We start from the raw sequence: 23,650 nt of genomic DNA, 5'->3' as shown, positions 1-23,650 counted from the left end.
CAGAAAGTTAAAACAAAGAGAGGTACAGAAAAGCGTGCTATCCTTCTTAGCGCAACTACTACCCCGCTCTTCTTGTCAATTTCACTGCCTTTGCCATGAGCGGTGGACTGACGATGCTACGAGTATACGGTCTTGCTGAAAAATGGCATTGTGTTCAGTTTCATTCTGTGAGTTCGACAGCTACTTGACTAAATATTGTATTTTCGCCTTACGCGACTTGGGGGGTAGAATTAAACTAAAAGGCTTTCAAGTCTGCTGACTCTTAATGCGATTTAGAATTAAGGTCAGGGTGGGGAGAGGAACTGATCTTGTTTGCAGGTGAAGATCACTTAAACTGTGATGTGGGTTTGAAATTGTCTAAAAAGAGTTTGGTCTGGGGAGTGACATATTCCAGTATGCATGCCCATTAGACAACAGTTAGTCTTTGTCGGGGTCAGTCATTCTCAGGGGTAAAATCTGATCAAAACATGGCAGTTGCAGCTTCATCTAATTCTTAGAAACAATGTTGTTTAGAAAATATCAGGTCTTGATACCTGTTGTGATTTTTGCCAACGCCCTGATTTTCATGCCTTGTTCTTTTTAAATCTCATTGAAAAATCCCTGTTGGTCTTGTTTAGTCATATATTGTTTCCCCTTTTGATGAAAGTAACACTGTTAAACAAACAATTAGTATTCCGGGCATGGATTAGCTTCAGGTGTGTGTATTCTGCGTTACCTTAGGGTCTACCTGTGACCCAAAACATAACCCGCGCCAGGTATAGTAAGGAATGTTTGTAACAGTGTGTAGCAGGGGGTTGGGGGAGTGTCGCGGTAAGAAGCCCCCATTGTTGGGGCTCACTGAAGGAGAGAAGAATGCCAGGTATTGTGGGGGTCACCATCCCTCCCCGCACCCCCCCCCCCCCCCCCCTCCCTCTTCTCTCCTCCCGTCTCCTCTCTACTGGTACTCCCCCTCCTGCCTCGTACGTCTTGCCTCATGGGTGACAGTGTGGTGTCAGGTAGCTGAGTATCATGACTTTTTGTCGACTCGGCACTGGCGTGGATTTATTGTTTGACATCGTTGTGTGGTCAGTGCATACTGGCAGTAAAGGGGGTCGCGTTCTGGGTGTGTCATAGTAGCTGAATTACAGAATGTTGCATGACAATTTGCACAACTGTTGCTGAAAAGCCAACAGCTGCTCGTGTTTTCCAGGGTCTTGTCAGGTAAAGAAAAAAATACAAATAACTACTTTTACTGTGACTATTGTGTTGCCTTCTGTTTTCCACTTGATACACTGGAATAGTGACAGTGAATTGTGTGTTTGAGTCGTTTCTGCATGCCTGCTACTTGAGTGGTGAACCGGAAATTTCGTATGCATATCATTATCACTGAACTTCAAGTGTGTATTTTAATTGTGCTGATCGACATATATAACTGGAATTACGTCTGTAGTTTCAGTGGACAAGAGTTTCTTGATAGTATCAGCTATTCATTTATAGCCAGCCATTGACCTAGCATGGTGTACTTTGACAAAAGAGAGATAACCAAGTGAGTGTTTTCTAAGTAAGATGATATCTTAGGTATGCCACTCGTTGTTGTGTGACAATGTGAATAGGGGAATGTCCCCGTCCCTTGTCAAGCAAGTGCTGCAGTTGCCTTGTTCAGGCTGTGTATCTCTTATTCCAGCGTCGCGGACGACGCTGGTATCTGCGGTCGGGAAGACTTTCCACGAATTTGCCACAGGGCGCCGCCATGTTTTTTGTGCTCGACTGCGAGCAGACCACAGGCACATTACACCCAAAATTCTTGTAGGCATACACAGACGCAACATAGCATATACAGACAATAACACCCACAACACTTCAACTGCATATGAAAGGAATAAAAATAAATCCGCAAATCAGTCGCGCACAATACACCAGTTAGAAAAACAAGGAGTACCAAAGCGGCGTGCAGAAACTAAACTGACTCGGAGACTGAGAAGAAACATTTATCACACGATGTGGATAGCAAACATTAAAATAAAACAGATAAGTCAAGCAAAAAATAAACACAAATATCGAAAACACAATAAACAAAGGTAAAGAAAACAAAAAGAGATGCTTGCCGACAGTCAGTGTGTGTGTGCGTGGCCGGTTTGCCGTGTGCGTCAGCGGGGTGTGTGTGTGTGTGTGTGCGTGCGCGTGCATGCGTGCGTAGGCTACGTTCTTGCGTGTGTGCGTTCGAATGAGAAAGAAGAGAGAGAGAGGATTGAACAATGAGGTCACGTTCTCTGTCACATGAATACATATACACACACTGAAGGCTACTTCGGACACGAACACTTGCCAACAACTGTGGTTGGACATGCTTTTGAAATGTAATATTTTTTCGACATGATTTCTGGACATACGAATCCCGCTGTGTTGCCTACTGATGTTGCGAATGATGAAGGTTTTGAGTTGACTGACCTTGAGGAGGGATTGCATCAGGCGTCAAGTTTATCGTCTCAAATTATATCCTTGCTACTTTTCAGGAGTCAACTATTGCCATTCATGGTAACTTGGATAGTCAATGTTTTTATTTGTTTGATTCCCATCAAAGAAACAGAAATGGTAACCATTCTTCAAATGGCGCTGCAGTTTTGATGTCATCAAGTTAATTCCTTTGCAGAATTGATTGATTTTCTCAAAAGCCATTATCAATGTGTTTATCAATTAACACCTGTTCATTTCTGTCCAACTGCAATGCAAACTCAATGTGGAGGAAACAAGGATTCATTACAAACGAGTCATCCCTGTACATCAACAGATTTATGTACCTCAATCAATACTGCTAGTATGAGTGACAGGAATCTAAAAGAAAAAACAACCAAACGCAAATGTACTACTACTTCTACGACTCGTTTGAATGTAAAACAGAAATGTAACACTATCTGTGACAATGACGGTTCTACGACTCGTTTGAAGGACAGTATAGATCGAACCTTAACCCACAACTACGACAATTTGTGTCAGACTTTTTTGAACAGGAAAATATGCCTCTGATCAACAGTAACCAAAACATGGAAGATGTTTTTGAAACTTTACAGAAATGTAACACTAGCCTATCTGTGACAATGTTGCTTTTGAATTGAACCCACATTTGTTGAACAGGAGAGAATGTTCCTGTTCAACAGTGCCCAAAACACTGAATCTGACGTTTTTGAATCTTTTCTGTCATCTAACTGAATCTGACGTTTTTGAATCTTTTCTGTCATCTAACCCAATTGCTCATGACTTCATCGATCTTGAACATGCCTACTTTTCAAAGAAAGACAGACAAAAGCGAAATCTGCATGTTTGCCATCTGCCTGAAATGGTCAATGCACTTTTGTAAAATTGTCACAGCTGTTATGCACTTTTGTGAAATGGTCAGTGCTGTTGTGCACTTATGCAAAACTTGGTGCTGTGCTGTTAACATTTGAACAAAATGCATTTTGTTCAAATGTTTAGTGCAACTTGCTACTATATAATCGCTGTATGCGCTTTGTGGTAATAATGCACTGTTGTGAAAAGTTTGCGCTAAATGTTGGCACTATGCATCATTGTTGGAGCACCCTCCTGTAGATGCACCATGCTGAAAAATGTACTTATGAATCAAGCATTGACTGAAATAAACAATTTATATATTCAGCACAACATGCAATTCATTAACTTTTGACCCTAACCTTAACCACTTCCCAAAATAAATCTTTGGTGGACATTGCATCGACGCTGTTCATTTTGAATGAACATTTTTCTTGTCAGAATCTGTGCTCAGGCTTGAACGTGAATGAAATGGGTGGAATGTTCTGTCACAATCTGGGATGTCCGTTTGATAAGTTACCGTGTGGGTGTGGGTTAGTGAGAGAGAGAAGAAGAAGCACCCTCCCTCCCCTAATGTACATCAAGGGTGACTGTCTGATACTTCAGGTTATGTCTGTAATTGTAAATTAGATATTTTTTTTATGAAATAGTAATAGGTCATTTTTATGCCTCACAACCTGCGGTATGCAACGTGTTGGTTAATGTATCAGTTCATGTCACGCAAGCTGAGATAGACAGACACTGGGACACATTTTGAGTGCAATAGGTTGTCATGTTGTAGCAGCAGTCTTTTCCTTGTTCATTTGCATGTTTTTCTTGGTGGGGACTACTATGTTATGCAAAGTTGTAATCTCATGGTACAGATAGTTGCCCCTCACTTTAAGTAATGATGGACAATCTATCAGCAGTTTGACTGGCGGTATGAAAGAAGACTAATACTTCCTCCAACGTGCACTGAGCTTCCAGTTTGTGTCATTGATCTGTGTCCTGTTTGCTGGCTAAGCTGTAGGCGATTTCCACTTAGCGGGCACTTAGCGGGATTGGGATTGATGTACAGTGGTACATGTACCTGAGTTCCGAGGTGACCACCGGAACGGAGAACTGTGCTGCACTCTGTCGACTTTGAGGACTTCTTACGGGAGCTCACAGATTCTTCTGCCCTTATAAAATGCCCACGCACATGAATATATATATGAGTTGTTCTTCAGTACTGGTGACAGAAAGGGGGAAAAGTGGTCAAAATTCAAATCTCTAGTTTTGTTTTTGAAATATTGCTTTTCATAAAGCAGAAATACTGTAGTATCTGTTGTACATAAGAAAAAATCACTGGTTCACATGGTTCCTACATAATCTAACTTTTAAAGCTGGTTCTTGTGTGTCTGTGTGTATGTTTGTATGATGACGATAGGACCCGAAACGGCTGCACGGACTGAGACAGGAATTGCAGAGAATGTTCTTTGCCACTCGAGTCGTGTCATAAGGTACTTTTGGAATAGCAAATTTGAAAGGATTCTTCAAAAAACGGCGGAAAACATTATATACCCTGTGAGCTATCGAGGATCCTCCCCGTCTGGGCTGTCGAAACATGGTCTTGTTAAAAGACGTTTTCAAATGCGGTTAACGGAGAGATACACTCGAAGCACATTTAGCGAAGTTATGTTGCCAAATCATCAAAGATCAACATTTCACTACACGGATCGATGTGCACAGTCGAAATAGATGTGACTTTCACACGACCGAAGACTACTTACTAGCAGACTAGCAGACGACAAGATCTAAAATTTTTTAATATTTAGATCAGTCAGAGCAATCCGTTGAAGAACAGTTACTCCGCTTATTCGTCTTCAGTTAAGCTTATTTCCCCTGCCATAAGTTTCCTTGCAGATCTGCAGTCGCGTAGTGAAATGAACTAGTGTCATCGGAAGATTCTTCTCAGTCAATGATCAAAGCACAGTAAGTTCTATGCTGACAAAAGTCACTTTCGGACAACACGACGATTGACTTAATTTATGAGCCCAAAGGTAACAATATCGACAAGAATGTACGCATTTGACATTAAATGAAACATTCATAGACAGTTTCCAACTCACCAGATCTGCCAAAGAGCCGTCATTCGTGAAAAAACGATGATTTTAATCAGACAGGTATCGGAAACAAGCCTTGGTCACCTGCGTTATTCCTTCCAAGGCGACGTGACGGCGCCACATTTGTTTGTTTATGGCTGTTTATCGCGAAACAACACAGTTGAAATTTGTGTGTAAAATACCACAAATTTGTGGTGAATCAGTTCGTCATCTGCGTTTCGATTGTAATTAAGTCAGATTGGAGTTACTTTGAATCGAAGGCGAGGGTAACCTGCGTTATTTGTGGGACATCGTGAACAAATTTGATTGCAATATTTTATACAGAAAGTAAATTTCAATGATTCTGGCTCAGACTTGTAGATCTGTTATGCAGTGTGTTGGTAGTGTATCTGCTTTTCTGCTATGAAGCTCATTTGGAGTGATACGCTGATCGAAGTGGGGTACCCTATGTGGGACATCAGCCGTATGCAGATTACGCCTCAGAACACTCTCGCATTTTCCCGCAGTGGGGCACTGCGGTTATGAAATTAAAGGCCCCTCCTGTTTTTGGAACCGCAGGAGCTTTCTAGTTTGCTGTTAGGTAGATTATTGGTTCCTCTTTCCTGTCATGCTCTCTTTTTCTTCATGAATTCTTTTCTTTTTTCTGCCTTCTTGCTCATTCACCTGTATTTTTTCCAAAAATCTCTTCTCTTGCCGCTTGTCTCGCGATTCATGTATAGTTTAATCTGTTAGTGTTCTGATGTAAGTCCAGCAGTAGATAGGTTAAGCCTATTTTAACATACTGGAAACTGGTAATCTTCCAGTAGGTATTAATTTAGTTTTACTAAAGCCTGCTGGGACACAAGTAATGGGTTAGTGCATTTGTAAACAGGAATCGCTTGACAAGTGGCCCCCTTCATCCCCCCCTTCCTCGTCCTGATATGGCTCTGCGTAGTCGGCTGGACGTTAAGCAACAAATAAACAAACAAACAAACTCTCGCATTTCACAAAGACAACAATAATTTGCAACATTTCAAGAACTGCATCAGTTTTATTAGATACTATTTCAACAACAACAGCACAAACACGACTATTATCAACAACACAGAACGGGAGGTAAGTCTTCAAAGACGCACCAAGTGTGCGTTCCCGTTTTTGGACGCCATTTTTGCTGGCATTTTCACAGTAAATCTTAATATTTCCATATCTATTGAATGATTTTGGTATTTTCTTTGATTGTGCCGATTCTCCTATCTCTCTGGCATGTACTGGGTGCTTTGTGACCAGTTTCTCCCCTAGACTGTATTGAAAAATGCGTCCGTGTGAGCTGACCCCCACTTGTGACCAGTAGCAAAGAACAACTCACATACATTGATTGATGTTATGCGCACACACACACACACGCACGCATGCACACACCACGCACGCACACACACACACACACACACACACACATGCACGCACATGTACTCTCTCTCTCTCGCTTTCTCTTTCTCTACATGTACTCTCTCTCTCTCTTTCTTTCTCTACATGTACTCTCTCTCACTTTCTCTCTCATTTTCTCTCTCTCTCTCTCAGAGCGTTTTACCACTCAAATCCTTATTAACAGGAAAGATTTGTTACCTGTCTGCTAAAATATGTGCCTGCAGTGCAACTCTGCCGTTTGTTTATGCTTAATGCTTTGCCTGGCCGCGCGTACCTTGGTAGCATTTAAAAAAAGGCAGACCTTTAAATACTTGTTGTGGAAGGTTGCACAACATTGAAATGCAGAAAGTTTCAGCTATGAAGAGCAAGTGTATTCATGGCGGGTTTCAATGCAGAATAGAAGGGCACGTAGAGAAGTCAATACAGCATAGGAGCCAATGTGTAGAAGTGAAGTGGCCATGGTGTATGCATGAAAAATATACGGTAAAGCTGAGATGGTCCTATTTTTCTGACCCGGTGAAGATGTTCAGCGTTCAGCTGTTTGTTTAACAAGTATATTTTGTGGTAGGAATTAGGTTCTACACACTTACTGTGTATCAGTGTAGTGTGTGCCTGTGTGGTCGCCAGTGTGACCTGATGCAGGAGAAGTAGAGCTTCTCAAAGTGAAATACGAGTTATGTGCCAATATTAACTCGTGGTTCAAGGGGATAGAGTTTCTCACGTTACTGAAAGTTCGTGTGAGAAGACCTGTGGGTCAACCTATATGGTAGTACACTTGAACATCAGGTTATCTGTGCGTTTTGAATGGGATGATTCTGTTTTCGATCATGTCTATTTACATTGACTCCAGGCAAGATTTTGAAGTATTGAAGGTGTCAAAGTGGATTGTAAGTGTACAGCATTACACTTGTTATATTGTGCTAGCTGGTTGATTCATAGTGCTGGGATGTGCTGCTATCATTGTGACATGATAGTGAAGCAATGAGGTCAGTGTGGAATGTGTTGCCCAGTTGTTGCCTGTCTCAGTTAGGTCGCTCATTAGCTTATCAGTAGCTGATAGGCTTGACAGCGGATCATCCCATTATGAATTACTGGGGGAAAGGGTGTCCCTGGACTCAATATGGATGTGAATCTGTTTGAATTTCACAGTGTATGGCTATGCTATGCCTCTTTCACCGTCTGTGCTTCTGACTCTCTGTCTCCCATCTTTCTCCAGCTCAATGCACAAATAGAGAACGTCACATACACACAGCGTGTGTGTGCAAACGGACAGGGATGAGGGAGAGAGAATACTGTCATTGTTTAGATTCAAGCCCAAGAAACACTATTGTCAGTGTGATATTGTGTCATCTTTAAGGTAGACTGTTTGTAAACTTCAAGGCTGTTGTTTATATATCTATTGTGTTTTGTTTTATAGGAAATTGGTCTACGATGATTAGCTTCTCAATACTTCCCCTTTGTCAGTCACATGGGTATGTGCCAGGAAGTTTATAATACCCTTGAGTTTGACTGTTACTGGCAGTTCTCCAGTGACACCAAAAACGTATGTGAAGTACCCATGTACATTTTTTTTAAATCTTTGTATAGGTATTATAACACTAACAACTGTGAGTAGCCTTTTCCACAAACTTCTACAAAACGCGTTTGTTTAAGAAGAAAACAAATCTTTTTTTGTTTTGTTTCTCCTCTTATTCCGCATCTTTAATGATATAAAAAAAAAGTATTTCTTTCATTATTTATTCGTGACAGAAATGTCAGGGTACAAACAGAAAAACATTACCTTCTCCGCCTTGCCTGTTGTTGGAGAGGCGTTAAAAGGCAACATTAAAAGAGCACCTTGCCCGCCCACCTGCATTTCAACCATCTGTGACATTTTGTTTGTTTCGTCTTTCTCCTCCCCTTCCAGCGTGTGTCTCACCTTGTCAGCACATGTGTGACAAGTGCAAAGACAGAATCTTTTTACAGCCATCCTTTCAAGTGTAGGAACATGTACGTCATTTGTCATAAGAAAATAATTGATGTGTGACACACGTGTGAACAGACTGCGTGAAATTAGACCTCTTTCTGTCCCTCCCTCCCACCTGAACATCTTCAGTGCCTTTCACAGCTGAAATAATCACAGCTCTATGTGCGTGAGTGAGTGTGTATGTGTCTCTCTCTCTCTCTCTCTCTCTCTCTCTCTCTCTCTCTCTCTCTCTCTCTCTCTCTCTCTCTCTCTCTCTCTCTCTCTCTCTCTTTCTCTCTCTCTCTCCCTCTCTCTCTCCCTCTCTCTCTCTCTCTCTCTCCCCCCCCTCTCCCTATCTCCCTCCCCCTCTCTCTCTCCCCTCTCTCTATCTCTCTCTCAGTCTGAGTCTATCTCTCTTTCTCTCTTTCTCTCTCTCTCTCTCTGTCTCTGAGTCTATCTCTTTTTCTCTCTCTCTCTCCTATTCTCCAAGAAGAGTAAGAAAAGCAGGCTATGTGATAGTACCCAATATTGACGGACTGTGTGATGATATCTTCTGCTATGGTCTGTTGAGACAGTGATATCAAAATCGAGACCGGAGGTCGAGATTTTGATATCACTGTCGAAACAGACCAATGGCAGAAGATATCATCACACAGTCAGTCAATGTTAGATATATTGCTAATTCTCTGGACATTTTGTATTTTCTGTAAAGAAATTACAAAAGTATTTGTCTCAGTTTTGGCTGTTCCATATTCCTCCCTCTGATTATTATTTCTTTTTGTTCACTCTTTTCTTGTACTTTTCAGTATTTTAAAATGTCTTTCCTTTCAAAAAGTCTTTAGTCACTTGCTCAACTAAATTCTGGGATAATTACATTTTCATATATATATTTGTTTGTTTTTAAATGTAGGTGTTTTTGTTTTTGAAGTGGGGAAGCAATAAAGAGGTCGTCGATATCAAAACTGATATCGACGGAAATGTCGTCGATATCACTTTTGCACTGAGCTCAGTTTTGCCCAATTGACCAATGGAAATCCACGTAACATATGAAATAGCAATATTCATCTATTCAGCTGTCAGCATCCCAAGCTAATATCGGGGCGGGGGTTGGGGGGTCGGGTGCTTTTTTCGGGCTGGGGACATGGGAAGATTTTAAGATTTTGTTTCTTGGCTTCTTTTCCTCTGCTCCCTTCTTCGCGCATCTCTGTGAATCCCTCTGGCTTTATGAAGCTGGCACAGGCTCATTTGCCCTATGACCGGAGGCCGCTGAGAATGCTTGCTTTGGGGATCAGTGATTTTCATCTAAACGATAGGAGGGGACAGATCTCACATGACGGGAGAGTGGAACGTAAGGGCTGTCACTGGCAATTGTGGATAAAAAAGGGAGGGGGGGGGGGGGGGTCATGAATTGTGTGGTTGAAATTAAAGAAACGTTGTACTTGGGGTGATTTTGTGATACATAGATATACTTGTAGATAAAGTTGATATCTGGAAAGAAATATGGGGGACCTGTTCGACAATCAGTGTTTCAACTAACAGTAGCTGTAGGACAGAGTGTTTTGGTGGCATTTGGTATGAAGGTTAAGAACAAATGAATAGAGATGGAAGGAGATTCAGTACTGCTGAAGATGAAGAATGAGGAGGGGGTGGGTCAGTGAAGGGGGTAGATGGGGCTGACTGTGCAAGTATGGTGGGACAACCATGCAGTGAGTGTGTGATTAGTCAGCAGTAAAATGGCCAAGGGGAGAGTTCTCTTGAATGTCAACACCCAGTAATTACTGTAATAGTTGACATGCCCAGGGAAAGTGCTGGTATGCTGCAGGGAAAATCACTGATGGTTTGGAAACAGATGAACAAGACACAGTGACACATGCTTTTGTGTCAGCTTGTTACTGTCACAGAGATAACATTTATCTAACACTTTTGAAGAGGGACTGTCAGATTGGATCTGAGTCAGAGATTAAAACTGCATGTTTTATAAATGATTAGATTTATCTTGATATTTCTCTTCACATTTATCCTTAAATCTCAACCCGAAACTACTGTGCGATTGTTGGAAAAAGCAATTGCTGCGTGTATAGGCATGCAAAATTCTGACATTTAGCAAAACTGCAGATGGGTGCATGAGTTTGCTGTTAGTGTTATGTGTTTTGGGGTTTTTAGAAGTAGATGTACAGAACAATGGCTTTATGTTCTGAATGACATTGTTATATTTTAAGGTCAATAACACTTGACCTTCACAGCATGTGTGTACCTCCAAGTTAACTGCGACCACTGGACTTTGACATTTCCTTCTCTTTGAAAACTGTAATGCATTATGTATAAATACATGTATAATACTCCATGTAACTGTAGAGTTTCCGTTTGGAAAAGAAAGCTTCCCTGTAGAAATGTGAAGTTTCCTTGCATTTGGATGGTGGTTTCCTTGTGGTACAGTTTGTTCCGATTTAAGAGTTAAAAAAATCACTGTCATAGCTGCCAACCCTCCCGGATTTTCCAGGAATCTCCTGAATATTACAACTTCTCCCTGCTCATATTCACGACTAAACGGTCCCCCGGGCTGGCTCCTGGATTTTGACTTCAGAAGGTTGGCAGCTATGCACTGTGTTATAGACTTGTATGTGTGGAGGATTTTCTGGCTGTGACAGACATACTGTTTGCAGGTGACCTGACAAATGACTTATGCTCCTTCTTCAAAGGATGATTGTAAGAAGGGTCTCACTTTGCCCTTGTTACACATGTGCGGACAAAGAGAGTCACACACTGGAGGGGGAGGAGAGATTTCATTCAGAAAGTCAAACAGGCAATTTAACCAGACTGCTGATAAATCAGAAACAATGAAAACTGGATAACTTGAACAGTTGACTTTAAAGGCACAGTGCAGCTCACAGCCTTCGTTTTGCGTTTTTGTTGCAGCTGAGTGCATTTACAGTTCAAAAATCCTCCTATGGTAGTGAAACAAACCCAAAACTACCCAGTGACGACATCTGTGAAGCTCGACAGTTTCTTGTTCACGCGAGTGCATAAATGAACCTAGTTATTATGTGGTGTTTGGTCTGAGTTCGATTCAACTGAGTGATTCCGGCCTCCATTTTGTTTTACAGAAACTCATGATGATGTCTGACATAGTTTGCTAGTGACGTGTCTTTTTGTGCATGATGTGGTGATCTACCTGATCTAAATTTAGATCCAAAAATAGGCCAAGACCAGCCGAGTCCGAGTACGAAATTAATTCGTAAAAAAATCGCAGTTCTTGACTCTTTGGGTGCAAGTCAATGAAACTTGGTAGTTCTTCTAACGGATAGCTGCCTGAGGTATGACTAAAAGCCCCAGGGGCTCCGTGCACCTGGATTTGACAAGTTCAGGACCTTTAATGCACAGATAACATTTTAACCAACTGAAAAAGATCATTTCTGTTATTCGTGTATTGAGTCAACTGTTCTGGTGTGTCCAGGTTTCATTTTTGTGTTTTTATTTTGTAATTTACTCACAAGCAATCCAATTGATCGTTATTGACACACTATTGATGGTTTCCTTGTCTGATTGCAGATAACATCAAAAGCGTGAAAATAACATCGGAAGTGCTGTCACTGTGAACAGCGGTTTGACCCCATAACGCTCCTGATACTCTCGAGTGCTGTGCACCAGAGGTCACAGAAACCAACAGCCAACATGTCTGTCAACGATGATATCATGCAAGGCAGCAGCGACAGTTTTTGGGAGGTGGGGAAGTACATGCGCACTGTCAAACGCTGTGACAATGGATACAAACTGTGCGATCATCTTCGTCAGCTGATCGAGAGTCGCTCTGAAATTGAGAAGAAATACGCTTCCATGTTGTCTGCATGGTCGAAGAAATGGAATGAATTTCTTGATAAAGGTGAGTTGAGTCCGAGTGATTTCTGCCCCTACCCCTTCCCCACCCCAACCCCCTCACCATACACCTTCTTTGCTGCAAAATACAGGCCTTGAAGTCACTGGTTATACATAGGTAGGAGTCCTTTGTTATTCCTGCTTTTATTTGTTAAAAGTCAGTTATGGCAGGCATTATTAGACTTTGAATCTGTTCAAATATGTCATGTAGTAAATGCTGAATTAATGGAAGACATTCATCGGGGTAGTGGTGTACACTAATTTTGTTTTGTTCTTGTGTTTTCCTTCCTACCGGACCCAAATTCTTACTTTCCTGTTTTGTTACGTGATACAGGGAAATTTATCAAGCGTTATTAACAGATGAAGTACTTGTACACCAGCACATACACATTAATGCTAAAACTGTATTAAAGAAGTCTAAGAAACAGGGGGAGGGGGGGAGGGAGGACAATTTTCCTAAAAAGACGATTGACCAAAGTCCTTGTTTGTCATTTATATCGGGGGCCTGGTACATGTAGCTCAGTTGGTAGAGCACTGGCCTTGTAATCCTCAGGCAACGGGTTTGAATCCCGCTGGGGCAGACACTGGTCTAGACACTGGTCTACTGTATACATGCAGACAGGTATTCATGTCTGGAACCCATGTCACCACTATCTCGTTCATTCTGCCAGATGTGCAGGTGGCTAATTTATACACCTGTTTAAACAAGCACACAACTGGATAGCGCACCTCTTGTTGCTGCTAGCTTCCCGCTGGGAGGAAGCAACTCAAATTTTCCAGCGATGAGATCATGAAGTAATAAAAATGATCATGTTCAACAGATTTGGAAGAAGGAATTACCAAATAATGTACTAATGACAGAATAATTTGGTAAAATATTCAGTTGCACCATTTCAAACCCAGCTAGATCATAGAGTACGTTGATGATTGGGGAGAGAAGACTACAGAAACCCTGGATGACTCAGTAAATGCAAAATAGACCTTGAAATTGGCAGGGGATCAGTGTGTTTCAGTTTTAGTGCCAAGGGTTTGACATAGGTGTTCAGATCCTTAAGTCGTCAGTGGTGTGTTTTATTGAACACTCGTAGCAGTTCACCTTGAGGCCCGGCCAAGCTGGGATTGAGAATTAATGCAGGAAAGTTCTTGATTTCCCTTTTGTTCTTATATCTCATCGCATTTGAGATCAAAAAGAACTCGCTATCTTATCTTTATTTGATTTTCTGTTTTTACGATAGACTCAGTTCTGTCAATAGGCGTTTTGAGTGAAGAGCCTCAGGCAGATGTCCTCTAGACATGAAATCAGGAGATCACGCATGCACAAACACACACTCGCACGCACACACACACGCGCGCACTCATTGCAAGATGTGTTTCAGATCAACTGTGTTGCTTTTAAAATGGTTTGATTGAGTAACAAGGAAAAAGAGCTAGATGGGTTAATATTTGGACAAATGTTTGAGCAAATTGATGTCCTGTTTTGAAATAAGGTGGCCTGTGTTAAATTGTAAACAGGAAAAACATGGGGCAGTGAGGAAGGTCATAGAAGGAAATTAAAGCAGAACATTGACTTTGCTGTTGATCTGAATATATATTGTATCCATTTTTATCAGTGAGGTGCAGCTGGTTAAAGCAAACAAGAGGATGCATTACCAGTGATTGTGCTTTGTGTCCCCCCCCCCCTCCCCAAAATCTGAGTAAATCATGTCTAAAATGAGTCTTAAAATGGAGGTAATAAATGACAATGGTTGTGAAGAAAAAAGCTGAAAAAGCAAAGCCTTGAACAGGCAGGAGGTCTCAAAAAGGAGTTCATCCAAGAGAAGAAAACAAGTCGCGTAAGGCGAAATTACTACATTTACTCAAGCTGTGGAACTCACAGAATGAAACTGAACGCACTGCATTTTTTCACAATGACCGTAGTCCGCCGCTCGTGCAAAAGGCAGTGAAATTGATGAGCCTGTTTAGCGCGGTAGTGGTTGCGCTGTGCTGCATAGCATGCTTTTCCGTACCTCTCTTCGTTTTAACTTTCTGAGCGTGTTTTTAATCCAAACATATATATGTTTTTGGAATCAGGAACCCACAAGGAATAAGATGGAATTGTTTTTAAATCGATTTCGGACATTTTATTTTAATCATAATTTTTATATTTTTAATTTTCAGAGCTTGTTTTTAATCCGAATATAACATATTTATATGTTTTTGGAATCAGAAAATGATGAAGAATAAGATGAACGTAGTTTTGGATCGTTTTATAAAAAAAAAAATTTAATTACAATTTTCAGGTGTTTAATGACCAAAGTCATTAATTAATTTTTAAGCCTCCAAGCAAAAATGCAATACCAAAATCCGGCCTTCATCGAAGATTGCTTTGCCAAAATTTTAATCAATTTGATTGAAAAATGAGGGTGTGACAGTGCCGCCTCAACTTTTACAAAAAGCCAGATATGACATCAAAGATATTTATCCACAAAATGAGAAAAACGTCTGGGGATATCATGCCAAGGAACTCTCATGTAAAATTTCATAAAGATCGGTCCAGTAGTTTACTCTGAATCGCTCTACACACACACACGCACAGACAGACAGACACACACACACACACTCACACATACACCACAACCCTCGTCTCGATTCCCCCTCTATGTTAAAACATTTAGTCAAAACTTGACTAAATGTAAAAACCAGTCATTGCAACCAGTCAAAGTAAAATGTGGTCCAAAACAAAATCTTTATTTTGATGCAAAAAAATGTCAAATATTATTAAATAAAACCAGCAGTACTGACTGTTTTATGACTTCTTTCTTTTCCAGAATTTTTTACTAAGAATACAGGTAAAATTCCAGAAAATTCCTGTTAAAAGCTAATACTGATATGCTTGGTTTTACTGTCACCAAAAAATTGAATTTGTTGTCAACATGCAGTCAGTCATACTGCTTTTTTGATCAGATATATTTGTTGTGGACCTGCATTCTGTCTGAAGCTGTGTGTTCAACCTAGTTTATCTTGAATGAGATTGACTGACCTGAACGATCCCTCAGTTCCAGCTGTTGCCAGTTCTGCGCTACTGCATTGAAAACAAGATGTTACATTTTGTGATTCATGTTATTGATCGGACCTTATGTCTCGTTAAGTTGGACACATGATGTAATATGCATGTTGAATGGTAATTCATTGCAAGCTGGAAGTTAATGTGGACGAATTAATGCACACACCCAGCAGACACATTAAGGTTTATTTTGTTGATGTCAGCTAGAACGAGACTTGTAGAACTTGTACATGAGTTAAATTAAATTTACACATGATCGAATTTCATAACAGAAAAGTATATAAACACTAGAGAAAAGAACTTCATGCATGCACAATTTTCCTGCCTGAAAACCCATGCATATGAAATTGTATAAGTCCAGTTGAGAATTGATGCGATTGAATGTGATCAGTGCTCGGCTCATTCTGATAATCATCGGTCCACGCTATCGCTCTGGTCTCTCTGACAGGATGAATAATTACGACGCGCATTAAAGGGAAATCTATCAAAACAAGAATACAGAGTTATCTCCCATATGTTTTTCGCTAATGTTTCTAATAACAGACGAAAGACGAACGTGATTGTAGAATGGCCGACTTCGACAGTGATCTCCGTTCTGTTCTTCACAGTTATGATAAAGATATCGTTCTAAGGTCAAAACAAGTTGAAATTTTGAGACTGCTGTGGGAAGGAGACCGTGATATTGTTGCATCACTCCCAACTGGCTACGGAAAAAAAGTATCGTCTGCTTCGTAGCCAAAGTTGATTATCACGTGACACTTTTGCCATATTTAGAGTTGTTTGCACAGTAAATACATCCGCGAAAGATAGCTCGCTTGAAAGTGTCTTACATAACAATTCCTTTCTAAATTTAAAATTACACACCATGAAAAATCATTATCGACGATCGCGAATCTGCTTATATCAAGAAAAGCTCTAAATATGTAAAAAATTGATTTCCTCTCCAGAGAAGGAAAACAAAGGCATCCTGTCAGGGATAAATGAGACCCGAAGGGAAGTAACTCATTTTGACCTGAGTTCAGGATGTGCTCGGCTTTGATCCATGTTCAAAGAGTTTGTCAAGAAGCAATGAGCAGTAATCCACTTTGTGGTTGATTGTGGCCATAAAGCCAACAAGAACTAATGTGACAGTCAGCAGCACTGATACTGTAAATTCTGTGCCTGAATCCTATCTCCTGTCTGTCTCACATTGACAAATAGATGAGTTGATTCTCTTAATAGATCAGGTAAAAGCTGCTGTATGAGGAGGTAACCATGGAAGTACAGACCAACCACTTCATATCATTGCATGAATTGGTCATCCCAACACAAAGCATAACAACTGCTTGCTGCTTATTTTTCCCAACAGCTAAAGAGTTCAAACTGGTGACTGGCCAATGAGATGCCACTGAAGTTAGCAAAGCGTCGGTGATACATCAGCATTACAACGATGGTTAAGGAACATTTGCCTAGGGCTTATTGTGACCTGTGGCTTGAACCTGATGGTCATGTGCACTGAAAGGTGATCTATATATTTAGCATTGCCACATCGCCCAGCGTCAACTGAGGACACAGTGAAAAAGCACTTTTTGTTCACTTTGAATGAAAAATAATTGGCATAATAGATGTTTGTGAGTCACAAATTATGTATCAAATGAAAAAGGAATGAATAAAGAAATGATTCAAAAACAAAGTTTACTGTATGAAATTAATAAAAGATGTGTTGTGGAATATTTTGAGTGGGAAAGTGCGTGTTCGTCTTCACTGCCTCTCGCGGCCATTTTCGCGTCACTCTTAGCAGACGACCAGTTCATTTCAAACTGCTGGGAATACCGTAATTTTCATTGGAGGGCTGTGATATTTTGCAACCAATCAGAGAAAGCTTTACATCTTTCCCATACAGAAAACCGCGACCCACCGGAAGCTACATCTCCGTCAGCATGACGGTGAATATTACTCGTGTGAGTTTCACTAAAATTTGGTCTGAAAACTTCCATCGGCATACACGGTTCAAATGCAGTTGCCAAAAATCAAAAGAATCGAGCGAGAAATGACTTATTCCCAACTATTATGCTGCGCAAAACTGGACCCGAAAAATGCGAAACTCGGCCGATCAAAAGCCTGAAGAGGTTGCGATCTCGGCTCGCTCAAAGCAAAGTGATTTCGAACTAAAATGACCATATCTCGCGAACTACTGCACCGATTTAAATAAAACAAATTGCTATGTGCTCAGAATTTTGATCTCTTTAAAATGGTGTGTTTCTTGTCATTCAACCATCAATTTCAAAATTTCATGTCATTGCCACAGCAATCAGTCTATGTCCTACTAGCTTTGTCCTCAAATGACGCCCAAAATTTCTCAACTAAAATGACCATATCTCGAGAACTACTGCACCGATTTAAATAAAACAAATTGCTATGTGCTCAGAATTTTGATCTCTTTAAAATGGTGTGTTTCTTGTCATTCAACCATTCATTTCAAAATTTCATGTGTCATTGCTACTATAAAGGCTGTACGTGAATTTGATTTCCTGTCAAGCTCAGGAAAGTATACAATTAAATCTTCTTGATGGATCTTCTAGCAAAAGTCCCTGTCAGTGCCACACCTTCATGTATACCGGAAAGATCATGCAAGATTGTGAAGTAAAACACTTGTCAGCTTTCCTTGTGATCAAGAGCTTGTCTGATGGCTAGTTGCATCACGTATGCCATTTGAATTTGGTCAATTTCTGAACACTTTAAAAGATGGTCATGTTTCATTACTGTCCCAAGTATGGATGAACCTGGAGCAAGAACCAGTTTGTCAAAAGCAATCTTTTAGGACTAAAAAAAAGACATTTGAGAAAGTCGGAAGGATCAATAATATTCAGCCATTATTTTAAGGATCCCGTTTAAAAATGAAAACAAACAAATAAGACAAAAAAAAGACAAACACAGCAAAACAAAATGTTTAAAATACAACTCTTTAATGGACCAAACGCTTCATTTGTAGCGTTTTGCGTGGAGTTGCGATGGGTGAACTCGGTATCAATTTTGGAACGTTGGCAGTCGATTTGTTTTTGGAATTCGGTATCAGTTTCCTTTTTTTAGATTCTATGAATTCCCATCAACAAATTTGTGTGATTGTGTGTGGCAGGCCCGGAGTACGGCACATGTCAAGGAGCATGGCGCGGTGTGCTGGCAGAGGCGGACCAGGTGAGCGATCAACACACAGACATCGCGGACCGACTGATGCTGGAGGTCCATGCATCCATCAAGGCCTGGCAGAAGGAGAACTACCACAAGTCCATGATGCACTTCAAGGAAACCAAAGAGTTTGAGGATGGATTCAGAAAGGTAACGTGTTCATAAGCAGTCTGCTTGTTATCGTTCTATATGTTGTTTTTGTCAAACATTATACACAGCAAAATGAATAAAACATGCTTAAACCAAAGGTAAGCGCAACATTTTTTGCCCATTCTTGAAGATGATTTCCACTTTAAAACAATGGAGAAAACACACACACACACACAAATATATATGTTTCAGTTTATTTCTTTACCAATCACCCTGGAAACACATGGGTTTTGCAGCCAGCGCAGCAAAGATAAAGAGGGAACATTTTCTCGGCTCGCACGGCAGCAAGCACTATGTCTCTATACTGCAATGTTTTGTTCACTGTTGATTGCTGACTTCTTCAGGGTGACTTGAAAAAGACTGATAATTTCAACTTTCATTAATCTGAGATCAGCGGTTCTTCATTTTGAAGCCTTTGGGAGTTGGGGAAGAAATATTACAGAATTAAATCTTGTGAACTTGTGCAAATGTTACTGAATTTATGTAGAGACTTTGTAACATCTGAGGTAAAATCTGTAAATCTGGAAGAAGGCTAATAGTAATAATAATGAAGGTATTTTTATTGCGCAAATCCTACAATAGTTCTAAGCACCTAACAAAAAAACAAACAAAAAATGTTCATACAAAAGTCAAAACATACTCTGTAGAAAATGCAATCAGTAGATCTACTACCAAGTGTCTCACTTCTCTTGTACCGGCACGGTTGGCCTAGTGGTAAGGCGTCCGCCCCGTGATCGGGAGGTCGTGGGTTCGAACCCCGGCCGGGTCATACCTAAGACTTTAAAATTGGCAATCTAGTGGCTGCTCCGCCTGGCGTCTGGCATTATGGGGTTAGTGCAAGGACTGGTTGGTCCGGTGTCAGAATAATGTGACTGGGTGAGACATGAAGCCTGTGCTGCGACTTCTGTCTTGTGTGTGGCGCACGTTATATGTCAAAGCAGCACCGCCCTGATATGGCCCTTCGTGGTCGGCTGGGCGTTAAGCAAACAAACAAACAAACAAACTCACTTCTCTTCGAAGATTTTTGATATAACTTTCTGAACTCTTGTTACTTAGGCTGAAGAGTATGGATTTGGACAATACTCTCTCATTGTACTCTTTTTGATGTATTTTGTATGCATGCGTGAAGCACACTGTCAGTCCATACACATGTTAATCTGAAAAGTTAGTCGAGTACTACATTGCTGCATTAATTAAGAAATGTAATTAATTCTATTGTTTGCATTACTGGTGAATTTTCTATAAATAACTATTTTTATCCACAGGCACAGAAACCGTGGGGCAAGCGTCTGCAAAAAGTGTTAGCAGCCAAGAAAGACTACCACACTGCCTGTCGTACGGAGAAGAGCACAGCCAATCAGGAAAACAACGCCCGCGGAGACGCCTCCCAGTCACCAGACAGCGTAAGTGCTGAATGAATTGTAGGCTCTCTTTGTTGGCTGTTTGTGTGAACTCTTTCCTTGTCTATTATGAATGTGTATCACTTTTAGTCTAGTATGCCTGTGCCCATGACATCATCCAACCACTTCTCTCCCCTTTCATTCATTTCCGTTCCTAGAGTTCCTTCCCTTTTGTGCGTGTTTCCCCTCCATTTTCTTTCAAACCTTGTTCGTTCCGTGTTGCATCTGCTTTTTGTTGTCTTTTGTGTTCTTGTTTTTCCTGATGAAGCTTCCATAAGCGAAAATTCGTATTGTCTTGTCTCATTCTTGTATCGGTGAGTATAGTATTCCTTTGTTTTTTAACTTTGTCTATTACTACTTTCTCTGTATTAGCTGGTGTCTCACTTCTCTTTTCTGTACCAGGCCTATGCGTCTCTCTCTCTCTTTCTCTCTCTCTCTCTCTCTCTCTCTCTCTCTCTCTCTCTCTCTCTCTCTCTCTCTCTCTCTCTCTGTCTCTCTCTCTCTCTCTCTCTCTCTCTCTCTCTCTCTCTCTCTCTCTCTCTCTCTCTCTCTCTCTCTCTCTCTCTCTCTCTCTCTCTCTCTCTCTCTCTCTCTCTCCCTCCTTTTCCTCTACCTATCTCTTTCCCTCCCTCTCTTTCTGTCAGTGTCACTCTGTTTTATTCTTTTTCAACTTCTGATGAGCCCTGCTATTGACAGGTTTGGGTAGCATTGCTGTTCTATAGTTCATTGGGAAGAAGGGGACTTCAACTGATTAACTGTAAAGTTGTGAGAGAAAATATTGATTAGAATGATTGCTTGTTGGGATTAGAGTAGCAAAAATGATCTACCGAAAGATAATCCCAAAACAGAAAGACTGCTATTGCTAACGTTCCAAAATTCAGAATTAAATAAAACAATAATTGTGGGTTATAAGAACATTTGCTTGTTGACAAAACTTATTAAAACTTTTTTTTAAATATTTTAACGTTTTGTTTGGTCAATAATTAAACGTTCCAACAATACCTACATTTCTTCTTTTTTTATATACAGAGATAAACTTACAGTTACAGGTCAGAAACACTGGAAAGAGAAAAGGCGTTGGCGAACAAGGGTGGATAGTATTCGGAATCTTACAGCCGAATACAGTAAGGATTGAATTGGTTCCTGCATGTTTTTCTGTTGTGTTGGTTCATTTCCGTTGAGGTTTTATTTTGCTGATCCTCTGATTTCCACAGTTGAAAAAGCTGCAGGAAAAGTTACGGAAATGCCAACAAGAGGTGGATGCAACACGAGAAAAGTACCAGGCCTGCTTGAACGACTTGAACGGTTATAACGCAAAGTACATTGAAGACATGACAGAGGTCAGTATTACTAATACTATTGTACAGTGGAACCCCCTTTTAAGACCTCCAAAAATCTGAGAAAAAGGAGGGAGTCTTAAAACGGGGATACAATTTACAGTCAGAGGTTATGAAGAGAAAGTCTGAAAAAACAAGGTCTTAAAAGGGAGGGAGTCATAAAAGGGGGGTTCCACTGTAGGAAGACCACTGGTGGCATTTGAATTTTGATACCAGCTTTTTGAGAATAAAGTTTGAAAGCCTGTGTGTTTCATATTAGTTGCAGAGAAATAAGCCTTTAGGATTTGAGTGGTCGGTTTGCATAAATTGAAAGTGTATTTGGGTTGCAAAACAAAGTAATGTTTTTATAATGTAACCTTCAGAAGCTTAGGAAATGGTACTCTGTACAAACAGTTGGTTGTTTTTTAACAAAAATAATTTGTGTACCATATCTGAAACTCGGTGGAAGCTTCAATGAAATAACTTGTTCATTGTTGCGCTGGGTAGAGTTGGTGTGAATTAGAGAGTGGGGGGGTTGGCTTGTATGCGTTTACCTGTGTGTTTCAAACTCCGTGATAGTAGTGAATGTATTTTGGAGATAAATCTTTTGAATATTGGTTGCAGGTTTACAGCAAATGCCAAGATTTTGAACGGAAACGGATTGATTTCTTCAAGAAAACATTATTCGACATGCACAGATGTTTAGACTTAAGCACAGATCCCAAGTGAGTAGAAACAGAATAATTTTTTTGTTCATATATTATGTTTTCTTTTGTTTGTTTTATCTTTTATTTGTCAGTGTTAGGATTACCACTGCCCTAAGGTTGCTTGATTTTGAAAGTGATTCTGTTTGTTTAATGTCATTTGAATATTGGATGTGTAATCCACACTAACTGAAGTTATACATTTTATTTTAGTTTAAATGTTTGATGTGTAATTGACACTAACTAAAGTTTGACACCACTGTTTTATAAGTACTTCAATCCATTAGAGACGTTGCAAAGTTCAGGAATTGTTCATAGTTATTAGTGTTTGCTGTGGTTTCTGTTATTGGTTGGTAGAGAAGACTTGTAGTCTGAGATAATAATCTGTTTTGAGCAAGTTGATACATCAGCGGGTTCACACAGGAAGTCTAGTTTCTCCCAGTAGGAAATCCGTAACATTTTTATCAGAAATACTAGGAAGACAGCTCACCAGATAGTATGAAATTACTCATACAGATAGATAAGTAGGATTTGGAGGTTCCAGTTGTGCTTCATCCTTGACATTTTATTGTTAAACTGCAGCAATGTATTAGGTTTCATTTTCATGCACTAAACGAGTCAACTTTCTGTTAACATATGTCTATGATTAAAAAAAAAGTTGTATGCCTGTCTTGGCCTGCAAGTGTAAGCACATATCCTTTAACAAAAATGTTAGAAGGAACAAACTCAGCAAATACTTTTTTCCCAGTAATTCAATCTTGATGTATGTTTAAAAACTTAATCAACAAAAGGAGGAGGGGAGCATGTCTTTAATTAATCAATCAGTCGTGTCTTCTTTTTGTTTTTTTACTTTTTTATTTTTTTATGAGGGGTTGTATTATGCTAATACTGTTCGTGTGGTTTTGTTTGATGTGTGCGACTTTCTCCTGGGTCTGCAGACTTGAGCAGTGAGTGATCTTAAATGTTCTGCGCGAATTTTATTACTGTGCATTTATCAGCTAATGCTTTTGACCTCCTTTGAACAAGGGCAAAATGCTTTCATACATTTGTTATCATGCTTTCATCATTTCTTCATTTATTCCCCCGTACCTTAGCCATTTTTTAGCTCATGTTTGGGATCTCCTTTGAATAAGGGCAAACTGCTTTCATACATTTTTATCGTGCTTTCATCATTTCTTCATTTATTCCCCCGTACCTTAGCCGTTTTTAGCTCTTGTTTGGGACCTCCTTTGAATAGGGGCAAACTGCTTTCATACATTTTTA

At 40.2% G+C, this 23,650-nt stretch overlaps 1 protein-coding gene across 5 annotated transcripts in view; it reads left to right on the top strand.

Moving 5' to 3' along the window:
* LOC138971160 (protein kinase C and casein kinase substrate in neurons protein 1-like) overlaps positions 1-23,650 on the top strand; it is a 47,885-nt gene that overhangs the window by 9,769 nt on the left and 14,466 nt on the right. For all 5 annotated transcript variants that reach the window (XM_070343799.1, XM_070343795.1, XM_070343796.1 and 2 more), the window contains 5 exons: positions 12,286-12,616; positions 18,768-18,967; positions 20,233-20,370; positions 21,582-21,707; positions 22,308-22,408. In XM_070343799.1, coding sequence (XP_070199900.1) covers positions 12,409-12,616; positions 18,768-18,967; positions 20,233-20,370; positions 21,582-21,707; positions 22,308-22,408 — 773 coding nt within the window. In that variant the 5' untranslated portion in view covers positions 12,286-12,408. The remainder of the gene's footprint in view (positions 1-12,285; positions 12,617-18,767; positions 18,968-20,232; positions 20,371-21,581; positions 21,708-22,307; positions 22,409-23,650) is intronic.

This window comes from Littorina saxatilis, linkage group LG7, assembly GCF_037325665.1.
Source record: "Littorina saxatilis isolate snail1 linkage group LG7, US_GU_Lsax_2.0, whole genome shotgun sequence".
NCBI classification, from domain to species: domain Eukaryota; kingdom Metazoa; phylum Mollusca; class Gastropoda; order Littorinimorpha; family Littorinidae; genus Littorina; species Littorina saxatilis.
Note: the sequence above shows the minus strand (reverse complement) of the source record. Positions and strands in the feature narration are given on the sequence as shown.